Source organism: Brachycentrus maculatus, unplaced genomic scaffold, assembly GCF_059751285.1.
Source record: "Brachycentrus maculatus isolate JH-2025_06_01 unplaced genomic scaffold, ASM5975128v1 h1tg000653l, whole genome shotgun sequence".
Classification (NCBI taxonomy): domain Eukaryota; kingdom Metazoa; phylum Arthropoda; class Insecta; order Trichoptera; family Brachycentridae; genus Brachycentrus; species Brachycentrus maculatus.
This window is the reverse complement of record NW_028281389.1, coordinates 498,344-514,707: the sequence shown is the minus strand read 5'-3', so window position 1 is coordinate 514,707 and position 16,364 is coordinate 498,344. Positions and strand designations below refer to the sequence as shown.

The window sequence follows — 16,364 nt, the reverse complement described above, 5'->3', positions numbered from 1 at the left end:
ATAATATCAATATATATATATATAATATCAATTAAAACTTATATGTCACACACGGATAAAATTAAAAACATCTTCTATGGTTAGTAGTAAACTGACTAGAATTGTCTATGATGTTCTAAAGTTTACACCATAGACACATAGAAGGCGCTACAAGATGCTTCTATGCAACTTGATTTTAGCTTAGTTTATTGAATAAGTAAGTAAAAGCATAAATATTTTGAAATATTCAAGCAAAAGATAAAAATTACTTTTATTTGCTGCAAAATACTAGTTATCGCTGATGGCAGTTTTGCTTTATATACCTCATTTATAATAATATCTCATTACTGTAATTTTAAGATTAATTTTGTCATTATTAATTTGTAATTTTTTTATTAAATAAATACACCAAATAAAAATATTTTTAAAAATTCCTCTTTTTGTTTATTTTTTTTGTTTACTATATATATTTTTTAAATGTATCTCTATCAAGGGTATGTGTGTGGTGACCATTTCAAGAAAGAATATGCTGTATTTCGCTTGAGAGATGGAAATAAAGTAAATATTTAAAACTCAACAGGCCTCATAGTTGGGTAGACGCTCGACTGTGAAACTGGCGTCACGGGTTCGATTCCCGCTAATTGCAAAATGAATTCAAGAAAGATTTATTTTCAATTGGTCTGGGTGTTTGTGATGTATTTGTCACATTTACCTTCCCTATCCTATCTGCAAATTTATGAGGCGAATGTAAGTGGAAAAAGGAGCAGAGGAAGACCGAGAAAAAGATGGCACGATCAGGCATGCCAAGTACTTCAAAGTAGTCAGGTTAGGAGTCGTAACAATCGGCGGGTATGTATGAGGAGATGCATGAACGTGGAAGAGGCGAAGAATGTTTGCAAAAACAGAGTGGTGTGGCGTTCTATTCTCTCTGCCTACCCCTGCGGTAAGCGGCGTTAATTAGTTAGTTAGTTTATCCTTTTATTATTTTCTTTTATTATACGCGTTATTCTTTTAAATAAAAAATAAATAGTTATAAAAACACAGCGGTGTTAATGCTACCTCAATATTTATAACCACAAACAAACATTTTGTCATCCTTTGATAAGCCATTTTGGGCTTTATAAACGGTGTAATTTTATTTGTTCGCCTCCGTAGTGTAATGGTCAGCACGCTCGACTTCCAAACTGAAGGTCCTGGGATGAATTCCCAGGGGAGGTCAAATAAATATAAGTGGTTTTTTCACTCTAATATGTATTCAATATTACCCTGGATCCCAACACAGATAGTAAAATCTTTTTTAGTTCCATAACACCTTGTACATACATAATACAAGTGTAATACAAATGTACACAATAAGCAAGGTAAATAATAAATGCAATTCCCATCTAAGAAAAAATATTCCCTGGAGTGGTACCCAAAGTGGAGGGCTGATAACCTTTCCTTCGTGTGTTAACGATCAAGATAACACTGCGTTCGTATGACGCAGTGTCCTATGCACCATTGGGTTTGAAGGAAGGAATTTTAATAATTATTAGATTAAAATCAATATTTTTAGCTTTTCCACTTTATTTTTATTTGACCAGCGACCGGGTTTCGTCGTTACCGACATCATCAGACTGGTGATGATGTCGGTAACGTCTGATGATGTCGGTAACGACGAAACCCGGTCGCTGGTCAAATAAAAATAAAGTGGAAAAGCTAAAAATATTGATTTTAATATAATAATATATTAAAAATGCAATTCCATCACGAAGTGTCAGTGGATAATATAAATCTATTAAGAAGGAATTTTATTTAACAAAGTTGTTGCAACATGGATGCATTTTCAAAAATCGCATCTTTAGAGATGCGATTATTGAAAAGATATAGCTATAACACGTAAAATGCACGCTCAGGAAAGGTCATTTTTGTACAAGGCTCGGATTCGATTCTAATAGCAGTATCCGTCTGACTGCTAGAGCTGTATCAATGAAATTTAATATGCAGGTCAATGCTCAATAAACAACTGGGCTGATAACAGAAATAGGCATAACTTGTCCATACAAAAATCTCAAGGGATACAAAGTATTCACAGCACATGTTATGGGCGGAACGCCCCTGGTATCTATTTATTTCAACAATATTAATATTATTTTCTCTGTCTCTATGGTGTAATGGTCAGCGTGTTTAGATACCGCGCTGGAGGTCTCGGGTTCGATTCCCAAGGGGGGGTCAAATAAATATAAGTGATTTTACACTCCAATATATATTTTATATTTCCGTGGACAGGTCCCTGAAGAGCAAGAGTGATCACCTTGTCTCCATGTAAGAAACAATGTCAATACAATGCAGTGCCCTATGCACCATTGGGTATGGATAAGGGTTAGAGAAGAAGAATATTATTATATCGGATACTGGATTATTAACCCTACGGATGAGATGTAAAATTTAAAGGTGTCTCAACTTATATGAAACATACATCTTTCTTTTCTTTTTTTGTGAAATAAGATGTTTAATAATGGGTAGATTGGTGTACGTTACACAAGTGTATAAAGTGATCCCTCATTCTTAGCTTAGCCAGCCAAATGCCAGGTCGTAAGCCCTGGGATAATCAGAATTCCATTTTCTTTCATGAAAAAACAGACGAATGATACATGTTTCATATCAAGTGGGGACACCTTTACCCCTTCCCTTATGGTGCTAAATATTTCCGCGTGCACCGGTGATGTATTTTGTACACCATATGAAAATGTGATTTAAAAACGGGAAAAATGGAAATATTATTGGGCATAGTTAAAATTGAAATGTATCAATTTTGTCATTACAAAATTGATATGAATGCGTGCTTGTGTGCCGTACTTTACGTACATGCGCACGCAGTTTCATACAATCTCGTTTTATTGCACAAGTCGTCGTTCAGGGTGGTCAGGTATTAACCAGAGCTAAAATGTTAGCTCTGGTTAATACCTAAAAAAAGAGAAAAAAAATACATCGCAATTGCCGCAACACGACCACCCTGAACGACAACTTGTGCGCAGCTAAAACGAGATCGTCTGAAACAGTATGAAACCGCGTGCGCATGTACGTAAAGTACGGCACACACGCATGCATATTCTGAGAAATTTTGTGTATTGGTGATTTTATACCTGATTTTTTTCACAAATTATTCATTTCTGTCGCTGCAAATGAATAACTTTATATTATGATACTTTCATGTAAAACGTAATTATACTAAGGAGGAATATAAAAATTGTGAGCCCGTATCTATTATATTTTATATTAATATTCTCATTTTAAAAGTCGAGTTGTAGTAAATACATCGCTCACTCCTTTCAAGAACGTCATAAATCCAAAAACTTGATTTTTCAGGAGAACGTTTTTAAAGTTTAAAAAAATAATACAATTTATTCAAAATAAATATCAAGCCACTTATTGAACTTTTTACTGTGCATCAGATCTTTTTAGGTTGAATCTGAAGGTTTTTTTCTCCATTTGAAAAATAACTAGTTTATTTAAAATAAAATTAAACAAAACATTTTCTTCAAAATGCAAAAACAACACTTTATGCACTGTAGCGGGTAAATATTAAGTTAAAAATATGCCTCTATTGCTGGGATATAGTACACTTTCTGGGCATTCCGAAAACATGCACAACTGAAAATTTGACAATTTTTGATTTATGACGTTCTTGAAATGAGTGAGCGACATATCACCGGGAGGGGAAGGTTAAAAATGTAATATTTTATATAAAGGGATATCAAATAAAATAAAATAGAGTAAAACAAGGTGCCTCAGGCTGAATTTCAAGTTTATTTAAAATCAATTTACAACAACATATTGTGGGGGCGTGCTTTTTATCAATAACACTTATCTTCCAATTATAAAACTAAAGATGTTTACGCACATATACTTTTCCAGCTATCTAAATTATGATTAAATCAACAGAACGTGTCATATTTCATCTCTTTACCGACTTATTTTTTATTACCTATAATAAATAGATTCATTTTAACAATAATAATTACACAAGCTTAAAATAACTAATATTACGGCAAAATAATCAGCTATCTAAAATGCACGAATGAGATTTCAAAGGGGTAGTGTAGCGGGTGTTTATTAAACATAAGAATGAACGATTTATAATGGTTTTCTGGCCAAGATCCAATTACTTAGAAGCAGATAAAGCCAACAGCGGGGAGTACAGTCATGAACGATTCGTTTGATGACAACAATATTAACAAGGTGACTGCCACGGCAATTTTAAGAATTCTGGTCTAAAAAGCCAATGTCATTTTAATCATATTATATAATTAAAAACTCTTATTAAAGTGCATAATTATATTTTCTGTTCATTTATTAATAAATGCGCAGCACGCTCGGCTAACGTTCTGAAGGTCCCGGGTTCAATTCCCAGGGGGGGTCAAATAAATATAAGTGATTTTTTCACTGTAATATTTATTCAATATTAGCCTGGACTGGTACCTGAAGCGGAGGGCTGATCACCTTTCTTTCATGAGTAAACGACCAAGATAACACTGCGTTTATATGAAGCAGTGCCCTATGCACCATTGGGGTGCGGATAAGGGTTTTATTATTATTAATAAATTTTCTGTCCATGTAAGCCAGCATTCATTTTTTTTTCTTCCCATGCGTTATCTTACCATATTAGCACTGATATACTGGGAATTTCATCGTAGCTGCAGGAATATGGCAAGTAAATACAGTACGAGATAACTCGTAGTCGGCGTCCTAGCAAATAACGCGATTTACGAGTTATCTTGTAGTTGGCAGTCAACGTGTTAAAAGATATGCAATACCACAGGAAGTATGGGCGTGCCTTATCGTCTAAACAAAATTAGTCCCAAAAGAGTACGGGTGGCACGTAGTATCGCGTATATGATTCATTTAAAAATAGTCTTGTAGTGATATCTCTCCGCCTACGTACTGTGTTTGGCCACCGTGCTGGAGGTCCCTATCAAGATAACACTACGTCAATATAATATAGTTCACTATGCACCATTGGGTGTGGATAAGGATGAGCAGAAGAAAAAATGATATGTGTAGACTTTTTCGCATAGTTTTTAAAAAGTATTTGAACAATTAATTGTAATATAAACTTCACAATTTAAATTTAATAAAATATCTATTTGTTTCAGCGGAATCGATAACATGAGATTATTAAACCCACTATCAGTATTATCAGCTGCGTTTGCGGTTACATTTTTATGCAAAATACTAGTTAATTTTTCCTTTAATTTAATTATCAAAAATAAATTAAATGTTTGCAAAAGAACATACTAAAAAAACCGGCTGGCTTCATGGTGAATGGACAGAAATTAAATTAAATTATTTTGAGAAATAAAAAGACTTTGTGTTTTGATCCACTCACATTTTTACTAACCAACTAGTTTCGGCAACAACCTGCTGCCCTCTTCAGGGTTTAATTTATGACTAGTCATAAATTAAACCCTGAAGAGGGCAAAAAAAAGTGGGCAGGTTTCTGCCCACTTTTTATTAACCAACTAGTTTTAGTTGGTTAATAAAAATGTGAGTGGATCAAAACACAAAGTCTTTTTATTTCTCAAAATAATTTATCAATATGATCCACAAAGTTAATGCTTTCAATATTCAAAACAGAAATTAAATTGTTATATTTTATTTGAAAAGTGGATGAACATTGAATATTTTTTTTTTTAAAAACCTAATGTTTTTAACACTTTTTATAAAAATAACCCTAGCATTAAGTGGTTAAAAGAAATCCCAATAATTCATCAAACGAATCGCATACAGATACACCCGCCGCTTTTAGGAAATTGGACCTTTCACATTACTAGATAATGCACCCTGCAATGCGCTCAAAACTTCGGCAAGACATGCATACGACATACGGCATAACTAAGAAAATACTGCCAATAAAAAGACTGATTTACACAGATCAAATTACTTGTTAAATGTGGGATGGATCCAAATATCTGGCATTAAAAGTTTATCTAAAATTTTCACATGTTTCAATTTGTTAAAAATTTCAAGTTTACATTAACAAATATTTGTGATTCAATTTCGAAACATAATGCTTGAATCACTAGAATTTCACTAGAGACATCTATTGGTGAGAGATGAAAGAAGCTTTTTATTGAGCAGAAATGCCCAGACTTCTTCATCTTTGATGAGATATCAAAAAATAATTAGAAAAATAACTCCTATAATTGGAGATAATCCAGATTTGTGAACAAGTATCTGGACACTCAAAATGTTGTAAATAAATTATCTGATCAAATTATAAGCTAAAATAATAAAATTAAAAAGATATTTTGTAGCGTTTCTCATGTATGTGATTATGATCCAGGAATTGGACCTCACATACAAATGAAATAGTTTCTGCTCAATAAAAAGGTTCTTTCATCTCACCAATTTTTGTCTCAATATTTAAATTAACAAAATAAATTAAATATGGTAGACATTGCAATATATACAGAAAGAAAAACTTACAAATTAGTTGAGAAGGACTATTTTCCTTTTTGATCTTCCGATAATCTATTTTTTTTACATTGTTCAGACTACCAGTGAAAGAGAAGTTCAGTAGAATGACTTCTCACCTTACGGGGTTAATAGAATCCAATTTACTTTAATTGGAAAAGTGTTTTATTTTTTTATCTAAAGATACGTTTTTTGCAGAAAAAATACATATTTAAATTTCACATTCCGATTCAAACCAATCAATCGATCTTGGAAAATATATTTTATTTTTCACAAATTTTGTTTTAAAAAAATAAGATGAATTTTGTGTCACAAATCAATGGCTTCTTATTGCAGAAATGTATTGAATATAAAATCACCAATAATTCTTTATATAATAATAATAAAAATAGGCAACTTATAAAGTGTACTCGACGCATTTTAATACAATTTAAATTACAAAACAATAATAAAAAGCGTAACAGAATGAGGACAGCCAAGAAAGACTTGCCACAATCAATTCCAGCCTAAAATCTGGTCACGTCAAAAGTCTACACAATGGAGGGCATGTATGACTAGACGTACGGATGTAGAGGAAGCTAGGAGGGACAGACAAGTGTGACGTTCTATCTTCTGCCTACCCCTGCAGGGAGCTGGCATGATGGCAGTAGTAGTAATAATATGTAACTAAATTTTGAAAGCAGACATAAAGGTTAGTTATTTTTCCTGTGCTCAATTTTCAACAGAAATAAAAAAAATAACAAACTTTATATAAAACCGGACTTTATATAAATAACAATTAACACATTAAGAACAGGAAAATTATTTCTACCCGTTGATTCGATTGATGCTTAAGGACGGGAAGGGTATTTTTACCTTCTGCGCCGGCCTCATTTCAAAGTCAGAAAAGAAGGAATTATTTAATGTTTTTATATTTATATTTTGTACCAATCTCTTTGTTAAGGTCTTAACTATATGTACACAATTATCAAATCCCGTTCCAGCGCCCTACAGACTTAAAAGAAACCCGTCCTTAGTGTGTTAAGCTAACACTGGATCTAACCGATGCACCAAAATACACCAAAAGTAGTGATAAGAAGAATTATTCAATAAAAAATGATATTTTTTAAATTCGCTTGGAGAGAAAGGTTGATCACCTTGCGTTTGTGTATGTAAGTTTGTAGGCATGTGAGATTATATATATATATATATATATATATATATATATATAATATTTGTATCATATTGGTATCCCTGTCAAAACACCCCCTCTCATAGCATATAAGACAAGTTGATCACAATTTAGCTTTCCTGAGACTTTAGCTCTTCTGCTTGTGATAATATTAAATTGAAGTCTCACCACACACAGTATGACAAGTATTGGGAAAAAGATAAATTTGGTTTTGTCTATGGTAAGCATCCTAAGCAAATACTCAAAAATCTGACATAAAGTGAAATTTGCTCCGTATATGAGATTTTCCATCACTTTTCACAGCCTGTTTATATTCACTTCGCTCTCAACCCTGCACCGCCATTTAATTCAATAAAATCTCTACTATTACATGAAAAAAAATACATTTTTTTGTTGGTAATACTAACTTTTATCATTCTCAAGGCATTGCTTTAAAATGATACCATAGAAAACGCATTATGAAAAGATTGGTTCCTTATATTATATGTAGGGTGATCAGCCTTGCGTTCCAGATTCATATAGAAGCGGAATAGTTTGATGGGATTACACTTGAAGCGTATGAATGTATCCACTAGAAGAAATCACTTACGCACAAAGTAGTAGATACATGGTCTAATATGTAAGGCCTGAAACATACTGTCTATCCTTTGAGCCTTAAGGGCAACTGTCCACTACCCGGAATTTGACCGTCCGGCAGTCCGGTTTTGAAAAATGGAAGCGATTACGACAGTTTAGCGTGCTTGAATTTACGCGCAACGTGTTCACGCATCGATCCCAAAAAAGATGGACAAAAGCACAAGCCAATCATCGTTTTAAAACACTAACTGAAGTGCCGGACGGTAAAATTCTGTGTAATTTCGTGTACATAGTGGACAAACACCCTGACTGGTCACATCATATCATCCCTACTTTTGTTCCATTTATCTCACCCCCTCAACTCCTTACCATATCCTACTCCCTTGTCTTCCTTATTTAGATCAATTTTACAGTCAAACAGATACAGAACATTGTAATTACTTGAACATTCATACCGCTACTCATAATTGTTTTTGTTTTTACTTACCAACAAGAACTATCTACCCCCTAATTTCAAACAGACGTATAAGGTACAAACCTTGACCTGTATCAATTAATCTGTTTTTGATTAGTTGAAGATATTGCAATAAGCCCGCCAATGCGCATTTATTCTGTACAAAAGTTTATTAAATAAATAAAATTATAGTTGGTTTAATATAATTCGTAATTATTGGTGATTATATATATTAAATTATACATTTTTCTAAAAAGTATTTGATTTTACAGTTGACATGCATAAATTATTAATGTCTAACCTGCAAAACATTGACGAGTGACACAAAGGATGGTTTAAAATTCTTAAAATGTTTTTTACAAAACTATTCCTAATATGCATTTTGATCTTTATACAAATGGATGATTTAAAAAAATAATTACAACAACAAGGACAAGCGTTCCTTATTACACTTCACAAACTTATCTGTAGAATGATTTTTATCAGAGTTAAAAGAAAGTCATTAAATATTGGAATTTTTTACATGATCAAAATCAGTTTTGTGCCAAAAATGCGACAGATTCTTCAGATAAATTTGCCAAAGAGTAAAGTACATGTTTATTGTCTGTTGTCTGTTTAAAAGACAAACGATGGCTGTTAAAATTTTAAATACTCGTTGAACATAGATTATTTAAGAAATGTCAGTTTGGAACAGATCATCAATTCTAAATGGAACGCGCCCTCGAGTAGTGTGGAAATGCAGTGCCTTATATATCAAACGCAAGTCGCGACCTAGACTTGACAACATCACATCAGCCGCCATCCGTAAACCAAAGAGGTGAAGATCATTTGGATTTAAGTGGGTTCAAAAAATGAGTTAGGTATCATTAGTCTTAAAACCACGAGTGAATGACAAATGAACAAAACTATATTTTTAAGAAAAAACACCATTGTTAGCTGAACATCTATGGCAGCCTTTTTAAATTTTGTAAAGACTTGAGAAGTTTTCACAATTTATTAGTTAAGTTTAAGCTTTATAATTTTGATCAACGGCACAATTTGAAGACAAACACAAGATTCAACAAAAAAAAAACAAAAAAATGCGGTGTTGCCATATTCACGGTTGCTTTAGTGGCGGATCATGTGCAGGGTTGCCAAATCTATTTTCACAGCACTGTATTTGAGGCGCTGAAAATTCCACAATTCACAAAAAGGTTCAATACTTTTTAAATGTTAAGTTACGATGCCTATATTATCAACTGTCTATATTATCAACCATTAAGGCCACTATGTATCTATGAATATACAAATTTATTATCGTTCGAATGACAAGCTAGGTGATTATAAAGTGAGCAGGTTTCAATTAGAAAAAAACTTCTATCAGTGGGTAAAATACAATTAGGACTTCAAACCATTTTCTTGAGTAAAATCCGTAAGTCAAAATGCTTACTGATATCTCAACAGAGACAGAGAAGTTACAAAAATGAGAATATGGAACTCGGGGCACTCACAGACCTTACAGTTTGAATAGTCACATAGTACACTGTGTAACTTCCACCGTTCTATCAGTGACTGACAACCACATTATTTAAATTTTGAAAGTTGTACACGGTAAACCCCTCTATAACGTACACTCGTATAAGGTTTTCCCCTATAACATTTGTAGCACTTTATTCCTATAGTGGTAGTCACCCGTATAACGCAGTAGGTCCGTATACTTGGTCAAGTCATTCCCGTTGTAAGTAAAGTGTAAAAATATGATTTAAAATCATTAGTCCCCTAATTAATGACAAATAAATTAACTGTTCTCTTACCCCTGTCCGCTCCCGAATGGTGCAAAGGGCATCATCGTTAACAGAATCGTAAGTATATGAAAGCAGGATGATTCTGAACTCTAGATTCATGGATATGTAGGAGCGGAATATATATTTATTAGGATATAGATGACGTAAGTTAAGAAGCTCGGGGTGAAAGGCATTACTGCTATATGAAGGAGGAAAAATAGATATTATAGAAGAAAAGGAGAATAGCGGGAGTTGTATACCCGTTCTTGTACTATCTTGTACTAACTTGTGTAAGATCACACTCCTAATATGGTTGAATATTGAGGAAAAAGTTAGCCCAATTTTATTCATGGCTAAAACGCCACAAGTCAATTAGAATAAAAACAAAACCCAATGCATTGGGAAAAATAAGCAATGCGATCCGTATAAATAACTAATTTTTCGGCCAAGTATCGCTTCGTGCATTTTCCCTTCACATCTTCAATTCACACATATTTAAACTGTCGAATTATAAAATTCACTGTTTACAGAAATGGGCAAAATAATCAAAGACTTAAATTTTCAAGTCTATGGACCATTTGGTAAACGATAAAAGTGACAAAAAAAGACATGGGTATTCTAGTTTCAAGCTACAAGGAGCTTTCATATTGCTTACATATTGCTTGAGATATTACTCATTTTTTAATACTTATTAATAATTTTTTAGACAAAAAGTTTTTTTTTAAACTGTCGTTTTGCACTCTCATCGTTTATCAAATTTACAATAGTTTTCAATTTAAAATAGCCCAAATGAAATAGCCTCATTAGTCGTCAGATCCATGTAACCGTTTACAGCTTAAATACAAAAATATTATACAATTATTGTGCTCGGATACCACCATCAGTGTTTTCATCGATTCAACTTCCGTTCAAGCGGTATTGTGTACGAGATCAAAAACAGATTCGCTAAGCGGAGCATGAAGAAGTCGTAGGAAGTATGGCAGACACAAAACTCTAAAAACGTGAATGGGTAATTAAACATTACGCGGCATCCGCACACGGCATCGGTAGAAAGACGTACATTATATCACAAGAGGTTTACTTCTTAGTGGGCGTACCGCGTTGCGTGAGGCCCTCGAAGCGCTTGAACGTGTAGTTGATGAAGACCCAGTCTTTGTAGGTGACCTCTTCATCTTGGGGCGTCGGAGCGGCCGGGATCTCCAGCTTGACGTCCGGGAAGTCGTCGAAGTTGGACGTGTCGTCGATGCTCTTGACCTGGACGGGAATGGCGGCGGGGCGCTCGCGGACGTGGCCCCAGTCTACTCCGCGGAAGAATGGGGTCGAGCGCACCTCCGTGAGGCCGCGGGCCGCTCCCAGCCGCCGCTCCGGCTCGCAGCAGAACCGGAGTACCGTGTCCCGAGCTTCTTCCGATATCGGCACCTCGGGGGGGAAGCTCAGCGTGTCGCGCCACGACATCACCTTGCGGTACGTCTCCTGCGGATTTTCGGAGCAGAACGGAGGGTACCCAATGAGCATCTCGTACATTATGACACCCAAACTCCACCAGTCGGCCTGCGGGCCGTACCCCGTTTGCAGGAAAACTTCGGGAGCGATATAATCGGGCGTGCCGACCGTACTGTAAGCCAGAGCGCGTCGGTTCTTCTTCCACGACTCCGCCCGCCTCTTGGAGTCCATCGGCCCCCCGCTCGTCACGATGAAGTCCGAGGGATTAGCGCGGGAGAGGTCCCGATAGAAATCGGTCCGGTGGCTCTTCTTCAACCCGGTGCAGAGTCCGAAGTCGCTCAGCTTGATGTGTCCGCGCGCGTCGAGCAGCAGGTTGTCCGGTTTGATGTCGCGGTGGATGAATCCCAGTTTGTGGATGCTGTCGATGGCGAGGGCAGTCTCGGCGACATAGAACTGCGCGCACTCTTCACTGAGCGTGTCTTTCTTCATGAGGAGTGTCATCATGTCTCCGCCGGGGAGGAACTCCATGACGAGATAGAGGTTCATAGGGTCTTGGAAGCTGTAGTACATCTTAACGACCCACTGGTGGTCTGCTTCGACGAGCATGTCTCTCTCGGCCCTGACGTGAGCGACTTGTTCCTTCTCGAGCATGTCGGCTTTGCGGAGGATTTTCATGGCGTATACATGACCGGTGTCCTTCTTTTGCACGAGGCGGACTTCCCCGAAGGCGCCGCGCCCGATGACCTTGAGCGGCTCGAAGTCCTCTACTCCGAGGCGGGACCTCTTGAGGCGGAGGAACTCGGTCTCCTTCTGAGCGTGCGCCTGCAGCTTCTCGGCCTTCTGGGCCTCGCTGAGCCCCTCGTCCTTGAGCGACTCTTCGAGCCGGGCGAGGCGCTGCTTGCGCTCCACGTGCTGCGCGATGAGGTTGCTGTAGTAGTTCTCCAGGGTGACCTTGGCCTTGGTGACCTTGTCCAGGGTGTGGCCGCTGAAGTGCATGGGCGTGTCGGTGGCCATGGCGGCGGGAGACTGGCGCCCCTCACAGACTGGCGCTCATCACTCCTACCTGCAACCGAGCCGGGCAAATCATTATACTTACTACCTTTCAAAAATATTTTAAATAAGATTAATCACAATATCAGAATGAAGTGTTCTTGATAATTTTTTCAGTAGCTTATATTGTTTTTGATATATATTTTAAAATTTCATTAAATTTAATGGTTTACTTTTAACTTATTTCAAATAAGATCACAATATCAGAATGATAAGTGTTCTTGATATTTTTTTCAGTAATATTTATTTCCTATATGTTCTTTTTATTTTATTATTTTTTTATTTTTTTTTAAAGGAATAACCCACAAAGCCTCTATTAGAGGCTTGTCTGCAGGTAGGATAGTAAGGATAGGGAAGGTAAATGTGAAAAATACATCACAAATACCCAAACCAATTGAAATGAATTTAATTTGATGGTTTACTTTTCATGAAGCGGTTATCACACTCTTTTTTTTTGTTGATCTACATATTTGAGGTCTTTATAGTCTCAAACGTTTTTCATATTTAACTTTTTAAATTTCTTCATGTAAACACTCTATGGGAATGTATGTTAAATGGAAAAATACATTTTTCTTTTTTGTTAAAATGCATTACTCATAGTATTATTTATTAGTCATAAATGACTCATTGGAAAATTATAAATATAATTTGATAAAAAAAAAATACTTAGTGTGTATTTGGAAATACATTTATCTATATCAACAGAGACATTGAGAGGGAAATGTAAAAAGTCTGGGCAAAATTAAATTCATACATAGGAAAGTATGAAACATCACTGTCATATGGAATATATACACAACTTTCCAAACTTAAATAAAATTGTCAATCATGGGTAGAATAATAAATGTTACAGTATATAAAGTGATTACTTAAACCAGCCAATGACAGGTCGTACGCTAGACATGTAGACATTCATGTTTTCATAGTCTCACTTCAATAACTTCCTTTGTCTCTGTTAAAAATCTTTAAAAAATACTTTGTAGGGTCAAATTCAGTAGTTGCAATGAATGAAAACTCTAATTATTTGTAAAAAAAATATTTTTGTATTATTTTGTTATTTATTTAATATTGTTAATTTTCGAGCCATGGGTATTTTTTAAATACCATTTTTTTACTATTTTAAATATTTTTATCAACTGTCTAATTTTATCATCAATGTTTGTTTACATAAAATCGTGTAGGATGAAAAAAAAATACATTTAAAAATATATTTTGTTGTTTTAATCAGGAATGGAACCCAGGATTTTAAGAAAGGCTAAACGTACTGATCAATTTCACACAAAGTCGATATCTTTTTGTTCGTACTGGAGAAAGGGACTAAGTTCGTTCTATTTAAAACACCTTGAGGCGATCGCAATATGTGACCAATATAAAATCGACGATATACACAAGCAGTATACTGTACAAATATGTCGATAACGTAAAGACTATAGGTAAACATTACATCACAGTTATTTGTGATTGTCCAAGTTAAATATAAACAGTCGTGAAAATTAGTAGACAATAAGACTCCAGCAAACAAAAAATGGTATGGGAAAGTATTTATAGGTGAATGAATACCTTGATATCTAAGTCCTTTCGACACACTTTATGGCAGACCCTTTCTCGCGCGATCGAGGCTATCCAGAGGCACAACCCATAATGTTCACTCTGGAGAATTTTCCAAAAACGTAACACGTAAAACCGCAGGAATCGAATGACACAATTTGATATAAAAACACGTTATACAAAGGTATCGAGTTTTGACAATACAAGTGTCAAAACGACTCTATTTATAACTATTTTATTATTGCACTTTTCGGAAGATCCGGACCGACAGTCATGGTGATAGAGCTCGGCGATGACGGATCCTCTAGCTAATTTGGACAAATATCTAGTCCAAAAAAACGTAAATGAAGGAAAATACCGTAATAATCACACAGAGACCTCTCATCACGCACACAAAGACAAATTGAAATAATGCTGCCAGTAGAAAAATTATTTGTGTTATTTTATTTTATTCAAGTAGGTAGATACCGTTCCAAATGTCATTCATACAAGTACGCACTAAATACGGAAATATAAAAATAAAACTGTTGCAGATTTATTTGATGATACCGTTTTTATTATTATTCAAGTGGTTTTTTCACTTTATTTCTTGTCGAAGTTTTGATATTACCACTAAAGGTGCGGTAACCATCACCATATAATGAATACATTTGTCATTTTCAATATATCTTTAAATTTATTAAGGATAATTTCAAATCACTGAAATTTAATGATGGAAGCTCCCGTTATTCAATGACCTTCATAAAACAATGCTTCCCTACGGAGCAAATATGACAATCTGTCATTATTTTTACAATGCATAATCATTTCCTATTCTACATATCCATGTTTTAATAAAATTTACAAGATTATATCATTCAAGTAAATCATAGAAAACATTTTTTTCTCTCCTTATTTTATAAATTATTTTCAATAAAATATGTACCATAGAGCCATAACAAAATTAAAAAATACTTTTAATCCATATTTATCAGGTTTTTAGGACATGCATACTTTGAAAATAGTATACTTACTATTTCCAGAATTCCTTGAAAATACTTTGAAATTAGGTTTTACTTTCTGATGGCTTTTTTTTTATTTTAATTTTTTCGCATTTCATATCCACATGGGAAAAAGAGAGAAGTTATAGAAACTCTAAAGAAAAGGAAGCAGAATATGTATTTTTGGCAATTTTATAAGGGAAGATAAAATATTATTAAAGAAAACACTTGTTTTTTACCACTTGAGTTTTATTATGGACTACATGTTTCAGAAGTTAAACTTCCAAAAGTTTAACTTCTGAAACATGTAGTCCATAATAAAACTCAAGTGGTAAAAAACAAGTGTTTTCTTTAATAATTGTAACATGTCTTACCACAAAGTTAATGCCGAAACAATAAATAAAATAAAAGATAAAATATGTAATAATAATACTATACAAGAGAAAGTTGAAGGTTGATGCAGCATAGGAAGATGTATATCCTGGCTCAAGAACTTGAGAGAGTGGTTTCACTGTAGAATTTGTAGACAAAATAAAAAGTAGCATGACTCCCAACCTTCATACTGGGTGGACAGCGAGAATAACCTCCATTATTATTATGATATGCCCTCGTCTGTGCAGCTTTTATACATCCATTCCCCTTTCTTGGGCCAGTTCTTAAACCTCTTGTTACAACATGATGTATTCAATTTTTGGGTAAGTGAAATAAAACATAATTTAAAATAAACTCTTTATTTTTTTAAACAAACAGTATTTTAGAGGAGACTGTTAAAATAAATAAAGATGTTTTATAAATCATAAGGATTTTTTCTAAGATTATGAAAAGGAATCATTCTTTAGAATTTAGGCAGTCTCCCACTGAAACATGGTAAAATACTCCAATCAATTGAAGGATAAACAACTAAATTAGAATATATATATATATATATATATATATATATATAT

At 34.5% G+C, this 16,364-nt stretch overlaps 1 protein-coding gene across 4 annotated transcripts; it reads right to left on the bottom strand.

The window, feature by feature from the left end:
• Positions 1–3,749: 3,749 nt before the first annotated feature.
• trc (Serine/threonine-protein kinase tricornered) lies at positions 3,750–14,850 on the bottom strand. Of its 4 annotated transcripts, none has more exons than XR_015838891.1 (3): positions 14,453–14,850; positions 11,074–12,941; positions 3,750–4,338 (listed from the first exon to the last, which is right to left on the bottom strand). XR_015838891.1 is itself a non-coding variant. In XM_088274302.1 (2 exons), the coding sequence occupies exon 2, from the start codon at positions 12,854–12,856 to the stop codon at positions 11,477–11,479; it is 1,380 nt and encodes a 459-aa protein (XP_088130428.1). In that variant the 5' UTR covers positions 12,857–12,941; positions 14,453–14,850; the 3' UTR covers positions 8,829–11,476. The 4 variants fall into 4 exon arrangements, 2 of the variants coding, with proteins under 2 accessions (XP_088130428.1, XP_088130427.1); XR_015838890.1 differs by having other exon boundaries at positions 11,074–12,905; XM_088274302.1 differs by lacking the exon at positions 3,750–4,338 and having other exon boundaries at positions 8,829–12,941.
• Between the last annotated feature and the right edge of the window lie 1,514 nt (positions 14,851–16,364).

Bases quoted from the DNA above. Each gene is read 5' to 3' on its own strand.
- trc (XM_088274302.1), bottom strand. From the start codon at position 12,856: ATGGCCACCGACACGCCCATGCACTTCAGCGGCCACACCCTGGACAAG.